The sequence below is a fragment of the Ranitomeya variabilis genome, chromosome 1, assembly GCF_051348905.1.
Source record: "Ranitomeya variabilis isolate aRanVar5 chromosome 1, aRanVar5.hap1, whole genome shotgun sequence".
NCBI lineage: Eukaryota > Metazoa > Chordata > Amphibia > Anura > Dendrobatidae > Ranitomeya > Ranitomeya variabilis.
In genome coordinates, this window is record NC_135232.1 from 222,675,600 (window position 1) to 222,702,579 (window position 26,980).

Sequence of the window (26,980 nt, forward strand, 5' to 3'; positions counted from 1 at the left end):
AGAACCCGCAGACCAGGCGGTTTCGTTTAGGCTACGTTCACATTTGCGGTGTGCGCCGCAGCGTCGCCGCCGCAACGCACAGCGCAAATGTGAACACATGCACAACGCAGCTTTTTGCGCCGCATGCGTCCTTTTTTTCATTGATTTTGGACGCAGCAAAAATGCAACTTGCTGCGTCCTCCGCGACCCGACGCGGGCGCCGCAGGGACGCATGCGGCGCAAAAAGCAAGTGCACCGCATGTCCATGCGCCCCCATGTTAAATATAGGGGCGCATGATGCATGCGGCGCCGCTGCGGCGCCCGCCGCTGCGGCGGGCGCCGCTAATGTGAACGTAGCCTTAGACGGTCTAAACCACCTTCCAAGGTTTTCGTTCCTCACCCTGAATTTGAGGACATCATGATCAGAGAAAGAGAGAATCCGACCAGACGTTTTCAGAGGGGAAAGCGCCTTGGCGTTTTTATATCCTTTTTCGCCAGAGCTTACCGCCAATTGGACTGTTTCTCCCTCGGTGGATCCTCCAGTTTCCTGGCTGTCCACCAACACGGTCCTTCCGCTGTCCGGCGGAGCATCTCTGAAGGATTCTAACGATAGTCATAGAATCCTTTGCGAAGTCAGCCTTTGAAGCAGCTGCAGCTACTCTATGTCCGGCCTTTGCTTTCACTTGGGTTTCAAAATCCATATCCAAATGGGCCAAACAACTCCGTCGGGGTATCCTGGACGGGGCTTCTCCCTGACAGCTGGTGGACCTTGCCAACCAGATTTCTCATGTGGGCTATTACCTGGTCCCCGCTCCCTGGATGCCGCGTCTTGTGCGGCTCAGGCGTCCAGCAATGCTGTTGCCATCCGTCGGACCGTTTGGCTCAAGGCCTGGCAGGCGGACTTGTCTTCAAAGAAGTCCCTTACCAGCCTGCCTTTTCAGGGTTCACGACTCTTTGGTTCTAAGCTGGACCAAATCATTAAGGACGCCACCGGGGGCACAAGTTCCCTTCTTCCCCAGTCTAAACCTCGTTGCCCTCCTCGCCGGCAATTTCGGTCCTTTTGGCCCTTTCGACGTTTCGTGGCGGCAGATTCTTTTTCCCAACAGCAGAGGCCGCAGGCACGTCAAGAGAAGAAGAAAGTATCATTTAGACCCAATCCTTCCTGGCGCCCTCGCTACTCCCAGGGTAGATCCTCCAGGTCTAGGACTGGAAGATCCACCTCGGCATGACTCACCACAAGATCCCAGCCCTCTTCCCAGGCTGGGCGGCCGTCTCCTCTTTTTCAGAGACGTCTGGATCTCCTCAGTAGAGGACGCATGGGTCAGGGAAGTTGTATCCTTGGGATACAAGATAGTTTGTTTCACAACCCCCGGGATCGTTTCTTCGAATCCTGACCTCCAAGGGACCCCGCTCTAGTTCCGGGTTTTTTCGCAGCCATCGCTTCTCTCCTCAAATCCGGGGTAATCGTTCCCATCCCAGAACAAGAACAGTTCACGGGTTTCTATTCAAATCTCTTTGTGGTACTGAAAAAAGACGGCAAGGGTCGCCCCATTCTGGATCTCAAATTGCTGAACAAGAGCGTTCTTCTGAGACACTTCAGGATGGAATCCCTTCGTTCAGTAATTGCTTCCATGGAGGCTCAGGAATTTCTGTGCTCCATAGACATTCAGGACTCCTACCTCCATGTCCCGATATTCCCGGGACATCACAGATTCCGGCGCTTTGAAGTGCTCCAGGAGCATTTTCAGCTCGTCGCCCTGCCGTTCGGTCTCGCAACCACTCCCATGGTTTTCACGAAGATCATGGCAGCGCTGATCGCCATCTTGAGGGTCAGGGGCCTCGTACTTTTTCCGTACCTCGACGACATCCTCATCAAAGCTCCATCCTTTTCTCAGGCTCATGAGAACCTGTCCATCGTCCTCGACACTCTAGCCCGTTTCGGGTGGCTTGTCAACAGGAAGAAATCCTGTCTTGTCCCTTCTCAGCACCTCGTTTTTCTGAGCATGCTCTTTGACACTCGTCAGACCAAACTCTTCCTTCCCGAAGACAAGAGATCCATCCTTCGTCGGGAAGTTTGCTTGCTCCAGGGTCCTCGGCTTCCCTCCTTCCGATCCACCATGAAGGTTCTGGGGAGGATGGTTGCAACATTGGAAGCGATTCCCTTCACCCAATTTCACTCACGGCCTCTTCAGCAGGCGATTCTCTCACAGTGGGACAGGTCTGTACTGTCCCTAGATCGCCCGATTCGGCTTTCGCCCCGGGTCAAGCGGTCCCTCCACTGGTGGCTAACGTCACCAATCATCTCCTAGGGCAGGTCCTTCCTTCCAGTTCACTGGCGGGTGGTGACGACGGACGCCAGCCTTCTCGGCTTGGGTGTGGTGTTTCGTCACCTGACTGTTCAGAGTCGTTGGTCGGGGCAGGAGTCTTCTCTGCCAATCAATGTCCTCGAGATTCGGGCCATCTTTCTGTCTCTTCGTCACTGGGAAAGGATTCTCAGGAGTCTACCAATCCGAATCCAGACGGACAATGCCATGGCGGTGGCATATATCAACCATCAGGGGGGTACTCGGGGCTCCTTGGTCTCGGTATCTAAGATCCTCCTTTGGGCGGAGACAACGGTTTCGGTGATATCCGCGGTGCATATCCCCGGCGTGGACAAGTGGGCTGCCGACTACCTCAGCCAAGAGGGCCTCGTGGCAGAGGAATGGTCCTTGCATCAGGAGGTCTTCCACCAGATTTTTCTTCGATGGGGGACTCCGGATGTGGACCTCACGGCGTCCCGAATGAACAGGAAGGTCCCTCGGTTCGTCTCCAGGTCTCGCGACCCTCTCGCAGTGGGCGCCGACACTCTGGCCATTCCTTGGTCGCAGTTCGTGCTCCCCTATCTGTTTCCACACCTTCCCTTGCTTTCCAAGCTGTTGAAAAAGGTCAAGGCGGAAGGGGTGCCGGTCATTCTGATCGCCCCGGATTGGGCCAGGAGATCTTGGTTTGCAGAGATCGTCAATCTTCTCGCGGACGCCCACTGGTGCTTTCCAGACAGACCCGATATGCTGTCTCAGGGTCCGATCTGCCACCCGAATTCTCGGTTGCTCAGTTTAACGGCGTGGCTGTTGAGACCGCAGTTCTAAGAGCGTCCAGCCTTTCGGATCGGGTGATTCACACTATGATCCAGGCTAGGAAGCCTTCGTCTTCCAGGATCTACTATCACACATGGAAGTCTTACTTCCGTTGGTACGAGTCCAACCACGTTTCTCCTATGTCTTTTTCCCTTCCTTCCATTTTGGTTTTCTTTCAGGCAGGACTGGATTCGGGCCTTGATCTTAGTTCCCTAAAGGGCTAGGTTTCTGCGCTCTCCATCCTTTTTCAGAAGACGCTATCTTCTCGGCCACAGGTCAAGACCTTCCTTCAGGGAGTAGCCCATGCTGTCTCTCCGTGCAGGGCCCCTGTGGATTCATGGGATTTGAACCTTGTGCTGGAGGTTCTGAGGGGTTCCCCCTTTGAGCCTCTCAGGGAGGTTTCCCTGTTACTTCTATCTTGGAAGGTGGCCTTTCTGGTGGCCATCACTTCTATCTGCCGCATTTCCAAGTTGGCAGCCCTTTCTTGCTGACCTCCTTTCTTGGTTATCCACCAGGACAAGGTGGTCCTCAGGCCTCTGCCTTCCTTCCTAAGGTGGTTTCCACCTTCCACCTCAACGAGTACATCTACCTTCCTTTTGTCCAGCTACGACTCATCCTCTGGTCTATCGTTGAACAAGCTGGACCTTGTCAGGGCGGTGAGGATCTACCTGGCTAGAACGGCCGTTTCCGGAAGACAGATTCCCTTTTCGTCATTCCTGATGGCACGTGTAGAGGCCTGCCGGCTTCCAAGGCGACTATTGCTCGCTGGATCAGAACGGCAATTTTGGAGGCTTACCGGGTCAAGAACAGAGTTCTCCCTCCTAGGATTAAAGCTCAATCTACCCGGGCAGTCGGCGCTTCCTGGGCGGTGCACCACAGGGCTTCCGCCTTACAGCTTTGTAAAGCGGCAACCTGGTCTTCCATCCACACGTTCGCCAAATTTTACAAGGTCCATGTCTACGCTTCGGCGGAAGCCAGCATAGGCAGAAGGATTTTGCAGGTGGCAGTGGTGAGTCCTCTGACCTGATGGAAGTCTGTTTTTTCCCACCCTAGGGACTGCTTTTAGACGTCCCATGGTTCCTGTGTCCCCCAATGAGGCGATAGAGAAAACAGGATTTTTGGTTGGTTACTGTAAAATCTGTTTCTCGGAGCCTTCATTGGGGGACACAGCACCCTCCCATGTTATTCAGTTTTCTGCTGTTCTGTGTTCTATGACTGTTCTCATGTTTACAGTTCTCACGTTTGTGATTATTTCAATCTTATTGTTTTCTCCTACTGCTTTCTCACTAACTGAAATTCATAATGCCAGTCGGTGGGGTGTACACTGCAGAGGAGGAGCTAACTTTTGTGCATAGTGTCAGCCTCCTAGTGGCAGCAGCATACACCCATGGTTCTTGTGTCCCCGAAACAGATTTTACGGTAAGCAACCAAAAATCCTGTTTTCTTTTCTGAAACAAAAAAAAAATGTCCTTTCCAATATAATGGGTACTGAAGCCATTTTGCACTGCATGTACTAAATGTCTGGGTGCTTTCCACACGGAAAGAGCCAGCTACCACGACTGCAGCATTACTACCACACAGTCCCCTTAAACAGAATGACTGTTCAAACCAAGCACTGGTGCTCAGTTCATTGATGTGGTCAAACCTTCCATCATATTTGTTTTCCCTCTATTCCCCCCTTCTTTGATTGAAAGCTCTGCTTCATAGAACCAGAGAAGGGCAGAGATAGATAGAAAACAAGCAGATGGGAAGGTGCACCTAAATGTTTGGTCTGTCATGGTGCACAGAGTGCCTGTATTTATCAGAAACAGTATTTTGCTTGGGTGTGTGATATGCTGACACATGAATATTAGAGATGATTAAATTGTTGAACGTGACACCACAATGTTTAGGGGCTCACACACACAGCAGTGCATGGAGGTTGTACGCTACCAGGTTTAGAGTTGCGTATGTAGGTAGCATCTGAGCACACATGTAACACTCCCTCCCCCCATAGGACCCAACATAAAAACATATTGAAAATAAACATGGTTTTTGAGTTACACCTGGATTAATCCAATATTTTGTATAGTGTCTAAAGTGACAATTATTTTTCATTTGTTTCTGTAACCATGATACTTTTTTTTTTTTTTTCACTTTTCTTATCAGAACAGCAGGGTGTAGCACTGAGTCACAAAGCAAGCGTTTTATAGCCGATCATTTATCATTTTTATGACTTGTGTGTGTTGTTGACCTGTAATTACAGTTGTTGGTATTTTTTTTTTCCCCTAGTTTTGGCAGTTGTATAATTCAGTGACACTTTTTGAGCTGTCTCGACACGAAGCATGTAAAGAATGGCAGGTAATTTATCAGTTTGTTTCCATACAGATTAAAGAGGTTATCCGGGATTTTTATTATTTTTCTTTATTGGACTAAGAACTATCAGGCCAACTACCTGTTTTTCTAATTGTCTGTTCAGATCGATTCGGCTGACATCACATCGACAAAACGGTGTCTTCTCTTCCTCTCTGCTTTGTTGATGGGGCGTCTCTGCTGATATCATGCTGATTGCCAGCCTGCACCCTACTACCTAACTGCAGGGAGCAGCCTGTCAATCAGCATGATGTCTGCAGTGACACCCCATCAACAGGCAAATACATGCCTCTTTATTCTTAACCCCATACCGAAAAATAATAATCTTGGATATACCTTTTAACTTAAAGTAACTGTAATTTGTTGGGTGTAATTTGTGGTTCTCCTGCATGGGATTGTGTTTTTTTTAGAGAAGTTTTACTTCCTTTCTTTTGTGTCTCTGGAATGCCGCATTCACCCATCTGTGTCTTGGTCCAAGCACAGAACCTGCTGCACGGACTGACCTTGGGTATCCTAACCAGAACTTGATGCCTAACAGACTTACAGGTGCTTCTCACAAAATTAGAATATCCTCAAAAAGTTAACTTATTTCAGTTCTTCCATACAAAAAGTGAATCTCATATATTATATAGAGTCATTACAAACAGATGATCTATTTCAAGTGTTTATTTCTGTTAATGTTGATGACTATGGCTTACAGCCAATGAAAACCCCAAAGTCATTATCTCAGTAAATTAGAATACTTTATAACACCAGCTTGAAAAATGATTTTAAAATCTGAAATGTTGGCCTACTGAGATGTATGTTCAGTAAATGCACTCAATACTTGGTCAGGGCTCCTTTTGCATCAATTACTGCAGCAATGCGGTGTGGCATGGAGGAGATCAGTCTGTGGCACTGCTGAGGTGTTATGGAAGCCCAGGTTGCTTTGATAGCAGCCTTCAGCTCGTCTACATTGTTGGGTCTGGTGTCTCTCATCTTCCTCTTGACGATACCCCATACTATGGGGTTAAGGTCAGGCGAGTTTGCTGGCCAATCAAGCAAAGTGATACTGTTGTTTTTAAACCAGGTATTGGTACTTTTGGCAGTGTGGACAGGTGCCAAGTACTGCTGGAGAATAACACTTCCATCTCCAAAAAGCTTGCCAGCAAAGGGGGAGGCATGAAGTGCTCTAAAATTTCCTGGTAGACTTCTGCGCTGACTTTGGTCTTGATAAAACACAGTGGACCTACACCAGCAGATGACATGGCTCCCCAAACCATCACTGATTGTGGAAACTTGACACTAGACCTCAAGCATCTTGGATTGTGTGCCTCTCCACTCTTCCTCCAGATTCTGGGACCTTGATTTCCAAATGAAATTCAAAATTTACTTTAATTTGAAAACACCTTGGACCACTGAGCAGCAGTCCAGTTCTTTTTCTCCTTGGCCCAAGGTAATGTGCCTCTGTCACTGTCTATTGTTCATGAGTGGCTTGACACAAGGAATGCAACACTTGTAGCCCATGTCCTGGATACGTGTGTGTGGTGGCTCTTGAAGCAATGACTCCAGCAGCAGTCCACTCCTTGTGAATCTCTCCCAAATTTTGAATGGCCTTTTCTTAACAATCCGTTCAAGGCTGCAGTTATCCCAGTTGCTTGTGCACCTTTTTTTTTTTACCACACGTTTTCCTTCCTCTCAACTTTCCATTAATATGCATGGATACAGCACTCTGTGTACAGCCAGCTTCTTTTGCAATGACTAGTGATAAGCGAGTATGCTCGTTACTCGAGTTTTTCCAAGCATGCTTGGGTGGTCTCCGAGTATTTCATTGTGCTCGCGATTGTTTGTCGATGCAGCTGCATGATTTGCGGCTGCTAGACTGCTTGAATACATGTGGAGGTTGCCTGTTTGTTAGGGAATCCCCACATGTATTCAAGCTGTCTAGCAGCCGCAAATCATGCAGCTGCGACATAAACTAAATCTCCAAGCACGCCGAAATACTCGGAGACCACCCGAGCATGCTCGGAGAAACTTGAGTAACGAGCATACTCTCTCATCACTAGCAATGACCTTTTGTGGCTTACCCTCCTTGTGGAATGTGTCAATGACTGCCTTCTGGACATCTGTCAAGTCAGCAGTCTTCCCCATGATTGTGGAGGCTTCTGAAACAGACTAAGTACCTTTTTAAATGCTTAGGAAGCCTTTGCAGGTGTTTTTTTGTTAATTATTCAAATGTACTGAGATAATGACTTCTGGGTGTTCATTGGCTGTAAGCCATAATCATCAACATTAACAGAAAGAAACACTTGAAATAGATCACTGTTTGTAATAACTCTATATAATATGAATTTCATTTTTTGTTTTGAAGAACTGAAATTAATTAACTTTTTGATGACATTCTAATTTTGTCAGAAGCACATGTATACAGTATAAGGCTGTCAAGTTCAGGCCAGGAGACCTGCGGATGGTCTGTGCCCAGATCGTGGCACATGGATATCTGAATGTGGCATGAAGGAGAGGAGGGAACTGGAAGTGACATCAGGCCGAAAGGTAACAAAATGTTGCAGCCATTTTCCCCCCGTCTTGCTTTTTTTTTTTTTTTTTTTTAATCAGATATTTTTATTAAACAGTAAGGGTAATACATGGAAATTACGTTACTGCAAACAGTACACATATGTATTTTACTTTTTAAGAAATTTTTAAACCCCAAGCCAAACTCCCACCTCCCCTCCCCTCCCCTCCCCCCCAACCTTTAGAGACCCGACAAAAACCGCCCCAGTTTGCTACATCGTACATAGTTATACAAGAAAAGGAAGATGACTTGTCGATACTGCTCTCAAGAGGGCAGAAAACCCAAGAACAGAAACAGAGTCACTTAAATCACGTTGACTCGAGCCACGGATTCCACAACCTACTGAAGAGGTCCATCTTGTTTCTCTTAAGGTAAATACTCCTCTCCAAAGCGATAATGTGGTCCACTTGCGTCATAAAGTCTCTTCTCGTTGGTGGCTCTTCCCTAATCCAAAACTTGGCAATCAACTTTCGGGCGACAACCCGCAATCTAGCAATAACCATTTTGTACAGATTATCAGTTACAATCTCCTCTACGTAACCCAAAACACATACCAAAGGGTCCTGTGGGATAGAGCAATTATATGTCAATCCCACTTTATTCAGTACCACAATCCAAAAGGATGACAGCCTGGGGCATTGCCACATCATATGGAGAATGCCCGCCTCGGATTGCGAGCACCTAGGGCATTCTGAATTAGGTCTCAGACCGGCTTTGAATAACATGTCCGGAGTTCTGTAAGCCCTATGGATAACCAATAGTTGTGACAACCTCCCAGGCTCGCTCATTGAGATCCTGGGCACGTACTCCAATATTGAGTCCCAACGATCGTTGTCAATCACCCCCAGGTCAGCTTCCCATTTTGCCCTAGCTCTGATAGGGTGCCCCTCTAAGAAAGAGAATAGAAGAAATTCGTATATTCCCGAGATCACCCCCTTCGTGCCTCCCCCCGTAAGAATAAAATCCAGCATGAGATCAACCTGAATCTCCACAGGCCCTCTCACACTGTGCCTGGTATGCATGTGAGATGCGACTATACTGATAAATCTCAGAGTTTGGCAGTAGAAATTCTTCCTGCAATGCCTCGAAGTTCCTAATCCTACCCTGATGTAGTATTTGACTCATCCGAGAGATGCCTGCCTCCCTCCGGACATGAAATCCCGCCATCTGTCTGAACTCTTGTAAGAAATAATTATTCCAAATAGGTGAGAATCTAGTGAGTGCCCTCACCCCCCTAATTACCTTTACTGTGTCCCAAACCTTGTGAATAAGCCTAATAGTGCAGAATTTAGAGCCCATCTCATGGAAATGCCCACCCTCCAGGCCATCACTCAATACCTTTGACCCAATCAGTGTCCTCAGGCTACAAGGTATCCGTGCCCCACCCCATCCCCTAAAGTGCTGACACTGTGATGCCAAAAAGTATAGCCACGGATTAGGTAGTGCCCCCCCCCCTTCTCCATCTTTGGCCTTTGTAGAATTTCCTGTTTAAATCTGGGGCTTTTCCCACCCCAGATCACCTCGCCAAACAAAGATCTGATCCTCCGAAATCTGCTCCGTGATATCCATACAGGAGAGTTGTGTAACACATAAAGAAGTTGCGGCATCACAATCATCTTTATAAGATTTACCCTACCGACTACCGATAAATGTAACTTTTTCCACGCCTGGACTTTAGTGCGTATTCTTCGCAAAAGTGGTGCCAAGTTCAGCTCCTCGAAACCAGTCAAAGGGAGAGCAATCTGGATCCCCAGATATTTAAATTTATCAACTGACCGCAACTTTGTAGAAGAGTCCCACATCTCGCTATCTCCATATTCCCCATCAATCAACATCATGTTGGATTTGTCCCATTTGATTCTTAGGCCCGAATAACTCCCAAATTCCTCAATGATGGCCTCCGCCCCAGCCAGGGTCCCCTCAGAGTCCTCCAAGAAGAGCAAAATATCATCAGCGTATAACGCCACTTTTTCTTCTAAGTTCCCGTACATGAAACCTCTCACCTCCCGGGATCCTCTAATTTTTGCAGCGAGTGGCTCCACCGCCAAGGCAAAGAGCAGCGGGGACAAAGGACAGCCCTCTCTAGTGCCCCTAGACAAAGCAAAGGTCTCAGAAAAAGCATTATTCACTCTAATTTTGGCCACTGGAGAGGAGTACAACAGCCGCACCCATGAGATGAACTTAGGTCCAAACCCCAATCGTTCCAGCACCGACCACAGGTAGCTCCACTCCACACAATCAAAAGCCTTGTGGGCGTCCAAGGAAACCACAACCCGTTTGCCGACATTGTCGGAAGGAATTTGCAAATTTAAAAACAACCTTCTCAGGTTGAGTGCCGTTGATTTGTTGGGCATAAAGCCTGATTGATCAGGGTGAACCAATTTGTCAATCACCCTAGTCAACCTATTTGCCAAGGCTTTTGCCAAAATCTTTGTCGGCCGTCAGCAGTGAGATTGGTCTATAGGATTCTGGTACCCCCGTCTTGCTTTTCATTGACCACCTAAGAAGGCGTACAGGAATACGCTCTGCAAATGCCTTGTATGATTGTGATAGTTTGTGGACTGGCATGAGCCTCTCTTTACGGTCTAAACAGGCACATATGTGAACTAAAGCCTCCATTTTCCGTCCTTCACCAACCAGGTGTGCTCAAAACAGGGAAATCTCATGGCTAAAAACAGTATATAGTTCACTAATGGAAAGCCGTTGTACTTTAGAAGTTTGACAGGTTCCCTTTAATCTCCAACCCCTCTCTCACACCCTAACAATTTATAAGATTGTGTAGCACTTTAAAAGAGAAGACCATTAATTCCATTAAGACCCCAAAGTACTGTGCAGCTGCGAGAAATCGCGTCTTGAAGAGAAGTATCGATTTCTGGAAGTACATTCGGGTGTGACACTGGCCTTCCAGCTCCTCGGCCTCGCGCTGTATTCCCAACCACCACCTGCCTCCTCCACTAGTTCATTGGTACACTGCCATCATCCCGCCAATAAACCAAAGGAGGGTGGCTCTAGGCAGGCATGAGGCTGAGGAACTGGAGCACAGTGTCACACCCCAATGCACTGCCAGGCCGGTGTACACTGAACTTCAAAATGTGATTTCTTCCTGCTGCTGTGGTTCCTTGGGGGACATAAAGGGATCTATTGCCTTCCTATATAAAGGGCCAAATAGTCATATAAATGGCTTTGGGAGTTGGCAGAAGTTTCTGACTGGTTCCCTTTAAGTAAATTGTTCACTCTTTGTGGGGAAAAAAAAGCCAATAAACACCAGTAATCTATTGTGAAAGGCGAGATGTGTGAGGACTCTGATTCATCATACTTCATAACTTCTTCATTCAGCTATTGAATACCATGAATCACTGCTACCTGGTTGTGCTGCAGCAGATCTGGCGTCTGCTGATGCGTTTATCAAGGGTGGAGATGGTGGAGGCTCCAGATTATGAGACCTTGGTGCACGCCTAGCTAGTACAAACACTCAGGATGACACTGCTATTACAGCTGCAGCCAGTGAAACCTACAAGCAGGCGTGCCTGGAAAGCACGGCATCATTGTTCCTGCATGCATAACTATACAAATTGGGTTTTTATTGTAAGCAGATTATATTTTAATCCATTGATGAAGGGTATTTTGTATTCTATTCTGCTTGTTACAGTCCGCTGCAGTTTGCTTAGGATTTAATCCACTGTCCAATATTTGTATGTGTACATATAATACATTTTTAGATATTTTTTTTCTGGCAGAGTAAACTAAGGACATAATTCATCTTTACAGGGAACTTGGAAAAAAAATCACTAATTTGAGATATCCTTTCTGCAGCGGTTTGTTTTTAAGATATTTTTATTTTTTAGCTCCACCTGCCTTCCTCCTTGTGGTTTCTTATTGTTTACATCCGGAACTTCCTGCCCGCTATCTTTCTGTTGCTAGAGTACATTTCCCAGGAGGCAGTGCTTCATCTCTCCCACCATTAGTGCCCGCCTACTCCACCTACCCAGCACCTTCTAGATACTCTTATACAGTCTCAAGATGGATAAACTACTGCGCACAGTTTTTCCTTCCTAATATTTCCTCCCACTTCGTCTAGTATGTGCTCTCATGACATGTTCCTGCAGACAATGTTAGTTACAGCTGTTAATTGCGACAGCGGTGTCTAAGTGATTCAAAGGAGGGGCTAAAAGACCCCCTATGGCAGGATAGCAATCCCAGGTGCTGATCGTTGCCATGGTACCCGGAGTCATCTGATGACCCCAGGGTACGGTGGCTTGTGAGATCCATCCATAAGCCGGGTCTCACAGGCTTTGTCAGTGACTCACTGACTGGTCTCTGGCTTTGGAATACGCGAGTACTGCAGGGCATGAGACCAGTGATCAGAATAAAAATTATACACGTCCCACAGTGGGACTTTGGGAAAAGTAAAAAAAAGACATAAAATGTGTAAAAGGTAAAATAACGCACAAAAGTGCACACATTACAAAAAGTCGTTTCGCCACTAAAAACAGCGTTTTGCGTTCAAACAGAAATAAACAAAAAAAAAAAGTACGTAATTGTTATCGCTGCGTCCAGAAAGACCCCATCTATAAAACTGGCATGTTATTTATTCCATATAGCGAACACCGTAAAAAAAGTCATAAATGATCATGCCAAACTGTCCCTCAAGAAAATAAGCTCTAATATGGCTCATTCTGGAAAAAAAAAAAAAAAAGTTACACCTCTCAGAATATAACAATGAAAAAACAAATACATTTTTGTAAAATATTGTTTTTTGTGTGTTAAAGTAGCAAAACCTAAAAAACCTATATAAATCTGGTATCGCTGTAATCGTACTGACCGGCTTAACAAATCGGTCTTATCAGTTTTATCGCACAGCGAATGGCGCAAAAAAAAATGAAAAAAAAACCCTCAATAATTGAATTGCTGTTTTTTGTTCAATCTGCATTTCAAAAATCTCATGTTCCCAACAATGGTACCAAAGAACAAGCGCTCATACAGCTGTCAGCCAAAAAATTAAAGTTACAGCTCTGAGAATATGGTGGGAAAAAAAATACATATATTTTTTTACATAAATAAAGCATTTTTACTGTGTGATAGTAAAAAAAAAACATAAAAAAATGTAAATCTGGAATCACCGTGATCGCACTGACCCAAAGAATAAAGTAGTCTTCTCACTTATACCGCACGGGGAAATGCTCAAAAATAAAAATAAGAACTGTCCTTGTGCTGCCGTCTATGTAATTCCCAGAAACCTCAATTCAGGCAAAATCCCTGAAGGAAGCACTCACTTATGGGGCACATGGAGTCCCTTTGGACTCCGTCTGGTCGCCGTTCCCTACCCTACCTTATCCTGCACCAGCCCCCACTCAGATCCATCATCTGTCACTGGAACTATAGGGAGGTCCCACGCTACTGGTAGAACAAAGACTCTGGAAAGGCGACATGGCTCCCACCCCACCAAATAAAAATCCAGTGAAATCTGCTCATCCAGATGCCCCCTCCTGAGCCCCGCTGTGCCTAAACCCCAGTAAGCGGTCACATGTTTGGCATTATTGTAGCGGGGAGAGCGCACGTACGGTAATTTATGGCGTGCATGTCTCCAGAAGCACAAGCTAGGCACAATGTGTGGGGGCTCTACAATAAATCAACACTACAATGTATGGGAACTTAACTGCCATGTTTGCATTTCTGCAGAAAAACCGCCTGGCGTAAATGTTACACAATAGTCACTGCAGCTGTAGATTAATTCTTTAAGCGGTGCAGTTTCTAAAATAAGGTCACTTTGGGGGGTTTCTGCTGTTCTGGCATCTTAGGGGCTCCGCAAACATCGCAAACTATTCTAGAGCTCCAAAAGCCAATCAGCTCTTTTGCCTTTTCAGCCCTGACATGTGGCCAAACAGTCGTTTCTGACAACATATGGGGCGTCATCGCGTTACTGCGCAATAAATTGTGGGGTCCAGTTCCCCTATTAACCCTTGTGTAGCTGACCAACTTGCAGCAAATAAAATTACATTTTTACCACTAAAATGTTGTTTCTACTTCTCAATGTTATACAATTCTGAGACACCTGTGAGCTCAATACTCCTTACACCCACAGATGAATTCCTCAAGCAGTGAAATTTCCATTACGAGGTTATTGGGGGGTTTCTGCTGTGCTGTCTCCTCAGGGGCTCAGCTAATGGAGCCCACGATCTATTCGAGCAGAAGCTGCATTCTAAAAGCCATGTAGCGCTCCTTCCCATCCGATCCCTGCCGCGTGCTTAAACAGTAGTGTACAATCACATATGGCGTACTGCCACGTTCAGTACAAATTGCATAAAATTATGGGGTCCGTTTTCTCCTCTTACCCCTTGTGGAAAGTACAAATTTGGTGCTAAAACAGTTTTTTTTCGGGGAAAAAATTTAATATTTTTTTCACATCCAAATGTGATAGTTTTGTGAATCACCGTTAGGTTAAAAATGCTCTGTGCACCCCTAGATGAATTCCTTGAGTTTTTTCCCCCAAATTGAGTCACGTGTGTGTGTGTGTGTGTGTGTGTGTGTGTGTGTGTGTGTGTGTGTGTGTGTGTTCTCCTGTTCTGGCATTACAACATGACATTCACAATCTATCCCAGACAAATTTACGCTCCAAAATGTCAAATGGCGCTCTTTCTTTTCCTATCATTTGCCCAAACAGCAGTTTTTGACGACATGCGGGGTATTCGTGTTGGGAAGATATTGCGTAACAAGTTATGGGGTCCATTTTTTCATTTTGTTTATTGTGAAAATTACGAATTTGGGTCTAAATCGTTTTAGGAGAAGAAAACAATTTTTGTTTTCACAGCCACGTTTTAAAAAGTTCTGAGAAACGCCTACTGGTTCAACAAGCTCACACTCCTAGGTGGATTCCTTGATGGGTCTAGTTTCCAAAATGGGGTCACTTGTTGCTGTTTTGGTACCTTCATTTTCTTGTGCTATTCCTTGTAAAAGTGGGAAAAAATTGAAGCCAAAGGAACATTTTAGAGTAAAAATTACACGTTTTTTATTTGACTTTGCTGTCAGAATTTTTTTTTTAACTCTTCAGGTGCTACACAGGAATTTAATGCAGTTTAAGTATTTGAGGGGTGCAGTTTAATATTCTATCACTTTTGGGGAGTTTCCAATATATAGGCCTCTTAAAGTCCATTTAAATCTGAGTAGGTGCCGAAAGAAACAGGTTTTGTATATTTTTGGAAACAAAAAACTAAAACAGAAATTGCTACTAAATTTTACCCCTTCTAACATCCTAACAAAATAAAATGTTTGAAAAATGATGCAGATATAAAGTAGATATATGGGACTTGTTTATTATTTTGTACAGCTTGATTAACTGGTTTAAGGATATAAAAATTGAATATTTCAACATTTTCTCCAAACTTACAATATTTTCACAAATAAACACAAAACATATTTACCTAAAATTAGCCGCAAACATACGCTACAATGTGTCATGAAAAAAAAAAAACAATCTCACAATCCCCTGGTCACTAAGGTGTTAAAGTGAATCAGTAAGTAGCTTCAACCCTCCTAAGCTGTCTATATGGGCATGTAAGTTATAGGAAGCTAAATAAAATGATACCTTGATATCCACATTTTTATTTTATTTTTTTTCTATGTGCTGGACACTGATCTGCAAGAGAATCTGTCTCCAGAAATTATTAAAAATTGAAGGGGCATTACCAATGTGAGACATGTAACTAACACAGAAGAGTTGAACTGAATTTTGTCTTCTGACAAAGCTCTCACGGCTCTGCTATAATGCAAACACTGGCTGCCTGTGAGATGGAACCTGCAGATGTCAGTCATAATCACACACCGCTCTGCAGTGAGAGAAGAGAGCTGCCATTACATATCAGTTTTTCATTTAAAATAATCTTTGGAGGCAGATTCTCATGCTGATCTGTGTCTGTGATCTGTATCTTAACAGCTCATTTACATAGAAAAACGTGGATTTCTCTAGAATAAGACATCTGTTCACAGAGATCATCATTTCATTCAGCTTTCTATGACGTCCATTTTTAGAAAGCAGGGCCGGCTCCAGATTTTTGTTGGCCCCGGTCAAAAAAAGTCTCAGTGGGCCCCTTTAACACATACCACAATTTATGATGCACGGATACGGCACAGAAATATACCGTAGGTATAGTACAATGCCAGATTTCACTTCTTACATTACTTGAGTGTTAACTATTGTAAATTGTACAGTAGGTCATAAATCAGACAGTATAGTCCTCCATACAGTATTATGGGCAACACATAGTGCTCCATACAGAATAATGAGCCCCATATATTGCTGCATACAGAATGAGCCCCATATAATGCTCCATACAGTATAATAAGCCCAATATATTGCTCCATACAGTATAATGAGCCCCATATATTGCTCCATACATAATGGGTCCCATATAATATTCCATACAGTATATGATGGGCCCCATATAATGCTCCGTATATAATGGGACCCATATATGATGTTCCAGTGTATGATGGGCCCCATATATTGCTCCAAATATAAAAAAAAAAAAAGAAATACTCACCTCTGCTCAGGACTCCTCATCGTCGGCGTCTTCCGGCTCTCTGCACTGTGACTTCTCAGACAGAGGGCGCACAGTACGGACGTCATCGCACCCTCTGACCTGAACGTCGGTCACGGAAGACGCCGCAGCAGTGGAGCGAGGAAAGGTAAGTATCGGAAGTGCCAGGGTCCTGAGCAAGTGGAGGGCCCCCACAGCACACTGGTGTCGCAGGCGGCGAGTGGGCCCGCCCTGGCGCTTGCCTGGGTGCGATGGGTGATGACTCTGGCCCTGTTAGAAGGAATCTGTCATTAGTATCAAGCCTCCTCGGGTGTTATTACAAAGTTGACTGCAGCTTAACACTGCTTTTAGGGTAAAAGGCTTATGTTGTGGATTGTCTGCAAAAACTGTATATTGCATGCAGATTTTACCTTATGCACTGCAAATGGGGAATTCTGCACAAACAATTGATATGCTTCGGATTCAATAAAACACTACGGGTCAATTCACGTGTAGAAAATTCCCGCTAAATGTGTACTGTGTGCATTTAATAATGTTAAAGGGAGTCTTTCACCCCCAAAACTTAATTTAAACTAATACAGTGCGATAAGGTGCTTGGCTGCTATAAAACTACACAATAGAAGATTTTCCTTCTTTAATTGTGTAGAAAAACTGTTTTATTGCAAATGAGGCCTTCCTGGTGTTAAGCCCTCTCTAAGGGTACTGTCACACAGTCACACTTTGATCGCTACGACGGTACGATTCGTGACATTCCAGCGATATCCATACGATATCGCAGTGTCTGACACGCAGCAGCGATCAGGGATCCTGCTGAGAATCGTACGTCGTAGCAGATCGTATGGAACTTTCTTTCGTCGCTTGATCACCCGCTGACATCGCTGGATCGTTGTGTGTGACAGCGATCCAGCGATGTGTTCGCTTATAACCAGGGTAAACATCGGGTAACTAAGCGCAGGGCCGCGCTTAGTAACCCGATGTTTACCGTGGTTACCAGCGTAAACGTAAAAAAACCAAACAGTACATACTCACATTCCGGTGTCTGTCCTCCGGCGTCTCAGCTTCTCTGCACTGTGAGCGCCGGCCAGCCGGAAAGCGAGCACAGCGGTGACGTCTGACGTCACCGCTGTGCTTTCCGGCTATGGTGCTTACACAGTGCAGAGAAGCTGAGACGCCGGAGGACAGACACTGGAATGTAAGTATGTACTGTTTGTTTTTTTTACGTTTACGCTGGTAACCAGGGTAAACATCGGGTTACTAAGCGCGGCCCTGCGCTTAGTAACCCGATGTTTACCCTGGTTACCTGGGGACTTCGGCATCGCTCCAGCGCCGTGATTGCAACGTGTGACCGCAGTCTACGACGCTGGAGCGATAATCATACGATCGCTGCAACGTCACGGATCGTGCCGTCATAGCGATCAAAATGGCACTGTGTGACAGTACCCTAAGACTGTATTAGCAGTTTAAAATGTGTTTTGGGAGCGACGCTTCCTTTAAATATTGAGTTCAGCAATCATCGACCACCAATTATTTACTTGTGTAAAGTCATAAACTGTAAATATTTTTCTACAAATTTATTTTCTAACCCTTCGATGAATATCGTAACCTCCCTGCTATTAACCCATAACGGTCTCTGTCTTCATGGTTGGTCGCTATTTGAACAATGACCTCTACAGTCTCGTCATTGATGCAGGATGTGATGTCATTTGGTCATCATATGCGATACATAATAATTTACAGAAGGCATATGTTTTATGAAAAATCCACATTATTTTTTTATACAGATTGCAAATGTATGTATGCAATGTAAAATATATATTTTTTTTTTTTTGCAGAATGGGCTTTAAAATTTATAGAGGGAGAAAAAAAAATAAACTAAACTTTAAAGAAAAACAAAAATCTTGTGCACTATACTATAGGGGTGTATTCAGAGTATTTTTAGCAGTTTTTGATGTCCGCCTTGTAACAGTATCTGCTCCAAACTATATATTGGAGAATAAAAAAACCCTGTGTAAACCTAATCAAACTTTGAAATGACGATTGGCTCCTCTAGATGTACGCTCACTTATATATGCCAATGTTAAGCAACTTGGCAAATACATTTCACTGATCCTGTGTTGCAGCGTTATTTTATGTTACGGATTTCTATTAATTTGTTTCTTTGTTTGTGAACTACAGGTTTTTGTCCTGGCCCTTACTTTTCTGGTACTTTTCCTGGGGAACTTCCTGACAACTTTAAAGGTGGTCCATGCAAAGTTTCAGAAGAACAAAGCGAAGAAACCTTGATGATCATGAGAACCCAGACTTGTGACTGTTACTTAACCAATGAAATACACTACAAATGAAATGGGGGAGAACAAACCCGCATCTGTGGGTTCTCACATCCCCTCCAGCCTCCATCTGTAACCATAATCCTCCATGCTGCTCACTATTTCTCTGGAAGAGACACTGATGTTCCAAAACTATTAAGTACCTTAAGCTTTTTACAGTAGTGTGATAACACCTCCTGTGCCATGAGAGACAGCAAGCTAGATAAAGCCACTCGGTAACCACTCGTGTCATAAGCTGCCCGCAGCGCTTACTGCACAGAACTGACAATTCTTGGAAAATCTGAAATGACGGGCATTGAAGGTTAGCACAGCAAGTCCAACTGCTTCATGTGACTTCCTATGCGACCTTTGGGTGTTCATACAGACAGCAGGCCACTTCTCCTTTAATTTTATTTTTTTTCCTTTCCCTCCTCAATTAAGGCAACTTGCGCTTTAAATACTTGACAACTAAATTTATTTGGAAAATGTGAAAAGGGAAATGTCCTTCAGCGAGGGTGTGTACTCAGTGATAATGTTTACAGAACCACACATACATGCTGTTGAAATGTATGGGTTGTGAATGGGAAAATGGTGAATAAATTTGAAATGATTTTTCGTTTCTGTATCAGACTCTTAGAGCACAATAATTTAGGATTAAATGGTACCCTGTCTTTTATTGGAGCTTCATCCAGGGCTCAAGCGGTTTATCGATGGTGGAAAGATCTAACATAGATGCCAAAGGAAGGTGGAGCTCATGGTAAATCTGAATGCATAGGTTTCAGAGCACCTGTGAAAAAGGAGAATAACCACTCCGCTTTTTCTTTTACATTGGTATTGATTTATTTTCCGCATTCGATCCAGACCCACCTAAAACAAAATGTAGCTTTTCCCCAACCTACTAGATTCTGGCATACTGTTGGTTGCAGTCCAGATGCATGTAAAGTTGCAAGGGCCTACACCTCTACTATACAAAAATCAACTGGCGTTTACATGTCTTCTTTCTTACTTTAACTACTAAATACAAATAATGGTGTTGGCAGTGAATAACATCTCTTTGCATTTTTACACAACCAATAATGCCTGCAAATGCTTAAACTTTGTGGTGGGATAAAATTCTATATATTTTTATTTATTTATTTTTTTACATTCAATGGGTCATACACAACCTGGCATCATGATTCTGCAGTATATAAAAAGCGGCAGCTGTAAGCGTGCCCCAACACTGATGGAAAGCTCGACTCTACCAGATCCCATAGGCCTGCTGCAATGAAGGCCGCTGTGGTCTCTATATTTGTCCTCAATGTGGGCTGAGCTTCATGGGAGAAAGATAGTATTTCACTTATGGTATAAGCCAACCTGCAAAAGTTTGATCCCCTAAGGCCAATAGGTGGCACTAGAGTTATAGCTCTCTTCCGCTATGAAGAGACAATTTGCATAATTAGCATATTACCCAGAGGAGCATTGCGGCTTTAAGTCTCCTCATCTCGGCATGCTTAGCATGTCGATCTCCGCAAGGAGAAACGATACTTCTTGGATTATCCCCTAAGGCAGAAATCCCAAACGTGCTGCTCATGGGCTCCTACAGCGTAGCTTGCAGCTGTCCAGTTCCTCTGCGATATAAAGGATTCGATGGCTAGCACTCAACTGAAATGAGTAGGACGGTGCTAGTGAAAGGAGCTTATGGTCCCATAGACAGTAGTTCATGGAAAACCACTGCGCACACGTACAGGTTGAAAATTATGCTTCAAGTGAGGGTTTATTTATGAGTGGTGAAGCGACAGGCAAACGACGACGTTTCGGCCAGTTAATGGCCTTGATCACATGAAAAACAAAAAAATTGAGCGGGCACCACTAATGTGATCTAAATTGTAAAGAGGGGGGTGCTACTCATGCGCCAAAACCATGCCTATGCGAAAAGAAAAGAGCAGCGCAAGAACAGTGCACACACAACCCAGATAATAATTATGAATAATGCTTTATTAAGACAAACAAGTGCAAATACAAAACATAAAAACATTTAGGCCATGTTCACACTTTGCGGTGTGCTCTGCAGGTTTATTCCGCAGCGGAATTGATAAGTCTGCAGGGCAAAACCGCTGCGGTTATCCCTGCAGATTTATCGCGGTTTGTTCCGCGGTTTCAGCTGCGGGATTACTCTGTACTATTGATGCTGCATATGCAGCATCAATAGTAATGATAAAAATAATAAAAATTGGTTATACTCACCCTCCGCGGTCCGGTTCCAAAGATGCTGTGCCGAGAAGGACCTTCGTGACGTCACGGTCATGTGACCGAGGCGTCATCACAGTCATGTGACCGCGACGTCACCACAGGTCCTGTTCGCACAGCAAACCGAAGACCGGACGGCCGCGGGCAGCGCTGAGAGGTGAGTATATCATTATTTTTTATTTTTATTCATTTTTTTTTTACACTATTTATGCTTCCCAGGGCCTGGAGGAGAGTCTCCTCTCCTCCACCCCGGGTACCATCTGCACATTATCCGCTTACTTCCTGCATCGTGGGCACAGCCCCATGCGGGAAGTAAGCGGTTCAATGCATTTCTATGGGTGCAGAATCGCTGCGATTCTGCAGAAAGAAGTGACATGCTGCGGGTTTTAAACCGCTGCGTTTCTGCGCGGTTTTTCCCGCAGCATGTGCACAGCGGTTTGCAGTTTACATGTTAATGTAAATGCTATGGAAACTGCTGCGGACCCGCAGCATCAAAATCGCCGCAGATCCGCGGTAAAAACCGCAAAGTGTGAACATGGCCTTAAAAGCATGTGAACTAACACCCAAACATGCATTGTCAATATCCCCTGTATATAGAGACATGAATAAAGCAGGCTCAATACGGATGAAAATGAACCCGGAAGACCCTCCTAGTGAGGGTCGGACAGTCCCAGTATTTACTTATTTATTGAAACGTGTGCTGATACACGTGACTCAGGTGGGGGGCACCCCCGATAGCGTGGTTAATAGCACTGCTTTATCAACAAATATTTATATCTATTGCCGCATATTCAATTGGCCTGTACTATAGGATATATTGTCATATATGTTTACTGATTGATATTATTATATATGCAGAGTGCTATTGGGGAAACACAAACCTGAGTCAGTGACAGGCGCACAAGTGTATCTTTATATCTTCTATTAGTGGGACATTGTTACACACTGGGAGGGTCTTCCGGGTTCATTTTCATCCGTATTGAGCCTGCTTTATTCATGTCTCTATATACAGGGGATATTGACAATGCATGTTTGGGTGTTAGTTCACATGCTTTTAAATGTTTTTAGGTTTTGTATTTGCACATTTGTCTTAATAAAGCATTTTTCATAATTATTATCTGGGTTGTGTGTGCACTGTTCTTGCGCTGCTCTTTTCTTTTTGCATAGGCCTTGATCACATGGTCGCTAAATGATATAGGTTGGTTTAGCGTGGAGGGAGGAAACCTGAGTTCTGGATTCTATATTGGAACACAAATGAGGGGAAACATGTAGGAATCTGTTCCCAAATGCTCATTAGAATTGGTCCACGCTTAGACACTGAAGCGTCAGAATCTACCACTGTGCCACCAACGAACAGCGACTGCCTGATACCAGATTGGTCCATGGTTTTTCCATGAACCACTTCCTCTGCAAGTTAGTGCCAGGTATAATATACCACCACAAGCAGGATGAACCATGAAAAGGTTAAGGCTGCCTCTACCTCCTTACTGGTAACATCCCTTTCAGTGTAAAATTCCTACTCAAATGGGTCAAAACACTGTTACTCATGGTCTAGAACAGACCTGGGCAAAGTGTGGGCCACAGCTGGCCGTCTGGCGGTCCGCAGGCTGGACTGAGACAAAGACAGCCATGGGGCTGGAAAATAGAGCCCCACCATGCCCGCTGTTTCCATCTGCACCACTTCCTCCACCAATCAGTATGTGAAACAGCTGACGCAATGACATTTTACCCTTCGCCACGACAGCACCCACTTTGAGAGGGATCTGCCCATAGGAACAGGAAACCTACAGAGATAAAAAAGGGCAGTCCCCCTCTCCTCAGTTGGTTTCCTGTTCCTATCGGAATCCCCCAGGTATACCTACAGCATGTGGATCCTGGGCTGTGCATCTGCCTGGGTGGTGGCCACGGGAACACCAGGAGCTGCGGCACCAGGAGCAGCGTCGGGGGAGCCACTGCATTCAGCCTCCCCTCTCGTCTGTGATTTCTGGCAGGGTCCGGGCAGCAGGCCCGGCCGAAGGAGGGGAGACGCTGGAGTGTGGGCCAGCAGTGTTACACCGCTAAGGAGCGTTGGCGGCAGTATGGCAGCGGTAAGTGAGCTCTGTCGTGCTGACCCGGAAGTAGTGGGAGTACCTCCAGTACGCGGTCGGCGGGGAACGCCGCGGATTCAGAAGGCGCCGGGGACAAAATTACAAGCACATTTGCTCTTAGCACCCACCAGTGATGGAACAAGATAGCGCTGAAGCAGACATTAGGATGGAGGACAGCAGCGCTATAAGCACAAGATCTACTGGCAAAAGAAGTGGACGCTCAATTGAGAGATCTGCCACTCAAATGAAATCAAGGAGTAGAGAAGAAGATCTACCGTCATTGCTTCACTGGGCGAGTGTATAAAGTCCTCTACCTATAAACTGACCCCTTCCTTCTCTATACTCTCCCTCATAGGCTAAGAAAACCAGTAAATCAAAGCATGTGGAATGTGCCCTGTGTATGCAGCCCCTTCCTGATGCATATCCCAAGAGGTTGTGTCCCAGCTGCACTAGGGTACTGTCACACTAAACGATTTACCAACGATCACAACCAGCGATACGACCTGGCCGTGATCGTTGGTAAGTCGTGTGGACGCTGGGGAGCTTTCACACAGTCAGCTCTCCAGCGACCAACGATGCTGAGGGCCCCGGGTAACCAGGGTAAACATCGGGTTACTAAGCGCAGGGCCGCGCTTAGTAACCCGATGTTTACCGTGGTTACCAGCGTAAAAGTTAAAAAAAAACAAACAGTACATACTCACATTCCGGTGTCTGTCCCCCGGTGTTCTGCTTCTCTCCACTGTGTCTGTGCCAGCCGGAAAGCACAGCGGTGACGTCACCGCTGTGCTCGCTTTCCGGCCGGTCGGCGCTCACAGTGCAGAGAAGCAGAACGCCGGGGGACAGACACCGGAATGTGAGTATGTACTGTTTTTTTTTTTTTTTTCTACTTTTACGCTGGTAACCACGGTAAACATCGGGTTACTAAGCGCGGCCCTGCGCTTAGTAACCCGATGTTTACCCTGGTTACAAGCAAACGCATGGTTGGATCGGTGTCACACACACCGATCCAGCGATGACAGTGGGAGATCCAGCGACAAAAGAAAGTTCCAAACGATCTGCTACGATGTACGATTCTCAGCAGGATCCCTGATCGCTGCTGCTTGTCAGACACAGCGATATCGTATGGATATCGCTGGAACGTCACGGATCGTACCGTCGTAGCGATCAAAGTGCCAATGTGTGACAGTACCCTTATTAAGACCTTACAGGAAGAGTCTGCAGTAACAACTACCAGTATCAGAGCCTTAATTAGGCAAGAGATCCAATCTCTGGGGTCCAAAAGCTGAAAGAAAAAGGGAGGCAGAAGCCTTTCCCCCGTATCCAGCTCCGAATCAGAAGAGGGCTTAATCCGATCATCTAATACCTTAGGGTCGTCATCTAGCTCCTCTGATGATGAGGGCCGAGCATGCTTTCCAATTGATAGCATAGATAACCTTGTAAAATCTGTCAGGAATACTATAGGTTGCCCAGACATGAAGGAGACCAGGTCAGCACAAGATATTATGTTTGCTGGACTAGCCCAGAAAAACCGTCAAGCTTTCCCAGTTGTTTCCGCTATTAAGGATTTGGTCAAAAAAGGGAGGGATAAACAAGGTAAAGGGTTTCTCCCACCCTCTTCCAAAAGACGTTACCCTTTCAGTGATGAGGAGCTGGAGGTATGGTCTAAAGTCCCAAAAGTGGATGCGGCGGTGGCATCCACCTCTAAACAATCGTCTCTTCCTGTAGAAGATGCAGGAGTTTTGTTAGACCCACTAGACCGTAAAACTGAAGCTTTACTTAAAAGGTCTTGGGAGACGAATACAGGAGCCTTTAAGCCTGCCATATCAGGTACATGCACAGCGAAATCCCTTTTAGTGTGGATAGATCAGCTGGAGCAGCAGGTCAAAGGCAAAGTAACGAGAGAAAAGATCCTACAAGCAGTTCCGTTAATTAGAAGTGCTGCAGCATTCTTGGCTGATGCTTCAGCAGATTCTCTCCGTTTAGCTGCCAGATCAGCCGGCCTAGTGAATGCGGCTCGTTGAGCCCTCTAGCTTAAAGGATGGAAAAGGGATGCACAGTCCAAATCTAAACTTTGTACAATCCCGTGCCAGGGTGAGGAGTTCCTGTTTGGAAAAGTTCTTGATGACCTACTCAACAAAGCAGGAGAGAGAAGGGTTTTCCTAAACAATTTCTTCCTTCTTATAGGAGAGCGTTTAGAAGACGGCCATTTAACAGAAGGAGGCCGTTTGAGCCACAAAAGGATCGCTGGGATACAAAAGAAACAAAGCAAAAAGGTGCCTTGTTTAGTGGCTCCGATTCAAATAAATGTAATAGATACCGTCAGTAACGACATCCCAGTAGGTGGAAGATTACAATTTTTTCACCATAACTGGGAGCATGTAACATCAAGTCAGTGGATCCTCCACCTGATAAAAACAGGACTAAAATTAGATTTTTTTCGACTCCCACAAGATACTTTTATTGTAACATCCCTGAGAGCACCGGAACAAGAAGAGGCACTCTAGTTAGAAATAGTCAGTCTATTGGCCAAAAATGTTCTCATAGAAGTACCAAAGAATCAGAAAGGAAGGGGATTTTATTCCCCTTTATTTCTGATTCCAAAACGTGATGGTTCTTTCCGTACTATAATAAACCTTAAAAAATTAAATTCTTTTTTGTATGATCGCACCTTTAAGATGGAATCAATCAGGTCTACTATCAAACTTTTATTCCCTAGATGTTTCATGACGGGATTAGACTTGAAGGATGCGTACTATCATTTACCTATCCATGCACAGCATCAACAATACCTCCGAGTGGCAGTCAACTTGGGAGGCCGGATCAGTCACTTCCAGTTTACAGCAATGCCATTTAATGGCTCCTCGGGATTACACGAAGGTCATGCTCGAGGTGATGGCCTATCTATGGCAACAGGATACATTAATTGTGCCCTACCTGGATGATTTTTTAATAATTGAAAACTCTGCCTCACAATGTAAAGAGCGCTTGGCTAATACCATTTCATCTTTACAGGCGTTAGGATGGATTGTAAACTTCGAGAAATCCAGACTTCATCCAGAAACCCTCCAATCCTTCCTGGGGCTAAACTTGGACTCTGTAAGTCAGAGATGTCTCTTAGAATCCAAGAAGTTGACTATAATCTCAAAAGTTGGTATGGCGAGGTCTAACCCTCAAATGTCACTAAGAGATGCCATGTCTCTCCAAGGCCGGCGTCACACTGGCGAGTTTTACGGACGTAAGAGCGCAGAAACTACGTCCGTAAAACTCGCATTACATACGGCACAATTATTCTCAATGGGTCTAGTCCTATCAGCCGTATATTACGGTTCAGTATTATACGGCTTTCTACGGCCGTACAAAATCGCAGCATGCTGCGTTTGTCAGCGTATTGCGCAAATAATACGCCAATGAAAGTCTATGGGGGCGAGAAAAATACGGATTCCACATGGACCTGCAGTGTGACTTGCGAGAAATACGCAGCGGTGTTAGTGAAAAGTCGGTAATTCAATTGCCGGCTTTTTCCTTCTCCTTCACAAACCCGACATGATATGAGACATGGTTTACATACAGTAAACCATCTCATATCCCCATTTTTTTTGCATATTCCACACTACTAATGTTAGTAGTGTGTATGTGCAAAATTTGTGCACTGTAGCTGCTAAAATAAAGGGTTAAATGGCGGAAAAAATTGGCGTGGGCTCCCGCGCAATTTTCTCCGCCAGAGTGGTAAAGCCAGTGACTGAGGGCAGATATTAATAGCCAGGAGAGGGTCCATGGTTATTGGCCCCCCCGTGGCTAAAAAACATCTGCCCCCAGCCACCCC

General features: G+C 45.2%; 1 protein-coding gene across 1 annotated transcript in view; it reads left to right on the forward strand.

The window, feature by feature from the left end:
- Window positions 1–19,453, forward strand: part of TMEM120B (transmembrane protein 120B) — a 63,723-nt gene extending 44,270 nt beyond the window's left edge. Inside the window, exons 11-12 of the mRNA XM_077293035.1 lie at window positions 5,367–5,435; window positions 18,711–19,453. Of these exons, the coding sequence (XP_077149150.1) occupies window positions 5,367–5,435; window positions 18,711–18,818 (177 nt within the window). The 3' untranslated portion in view covers window positions 18,819–19,453. The remainder of the gene's footprint in view (window positions 1–5,366; window positions 5,436–18,710) is intronic.
- The last annotated feature ends 7,527 nt before the right edge of the window (window positions 19,454–26,980 follow it).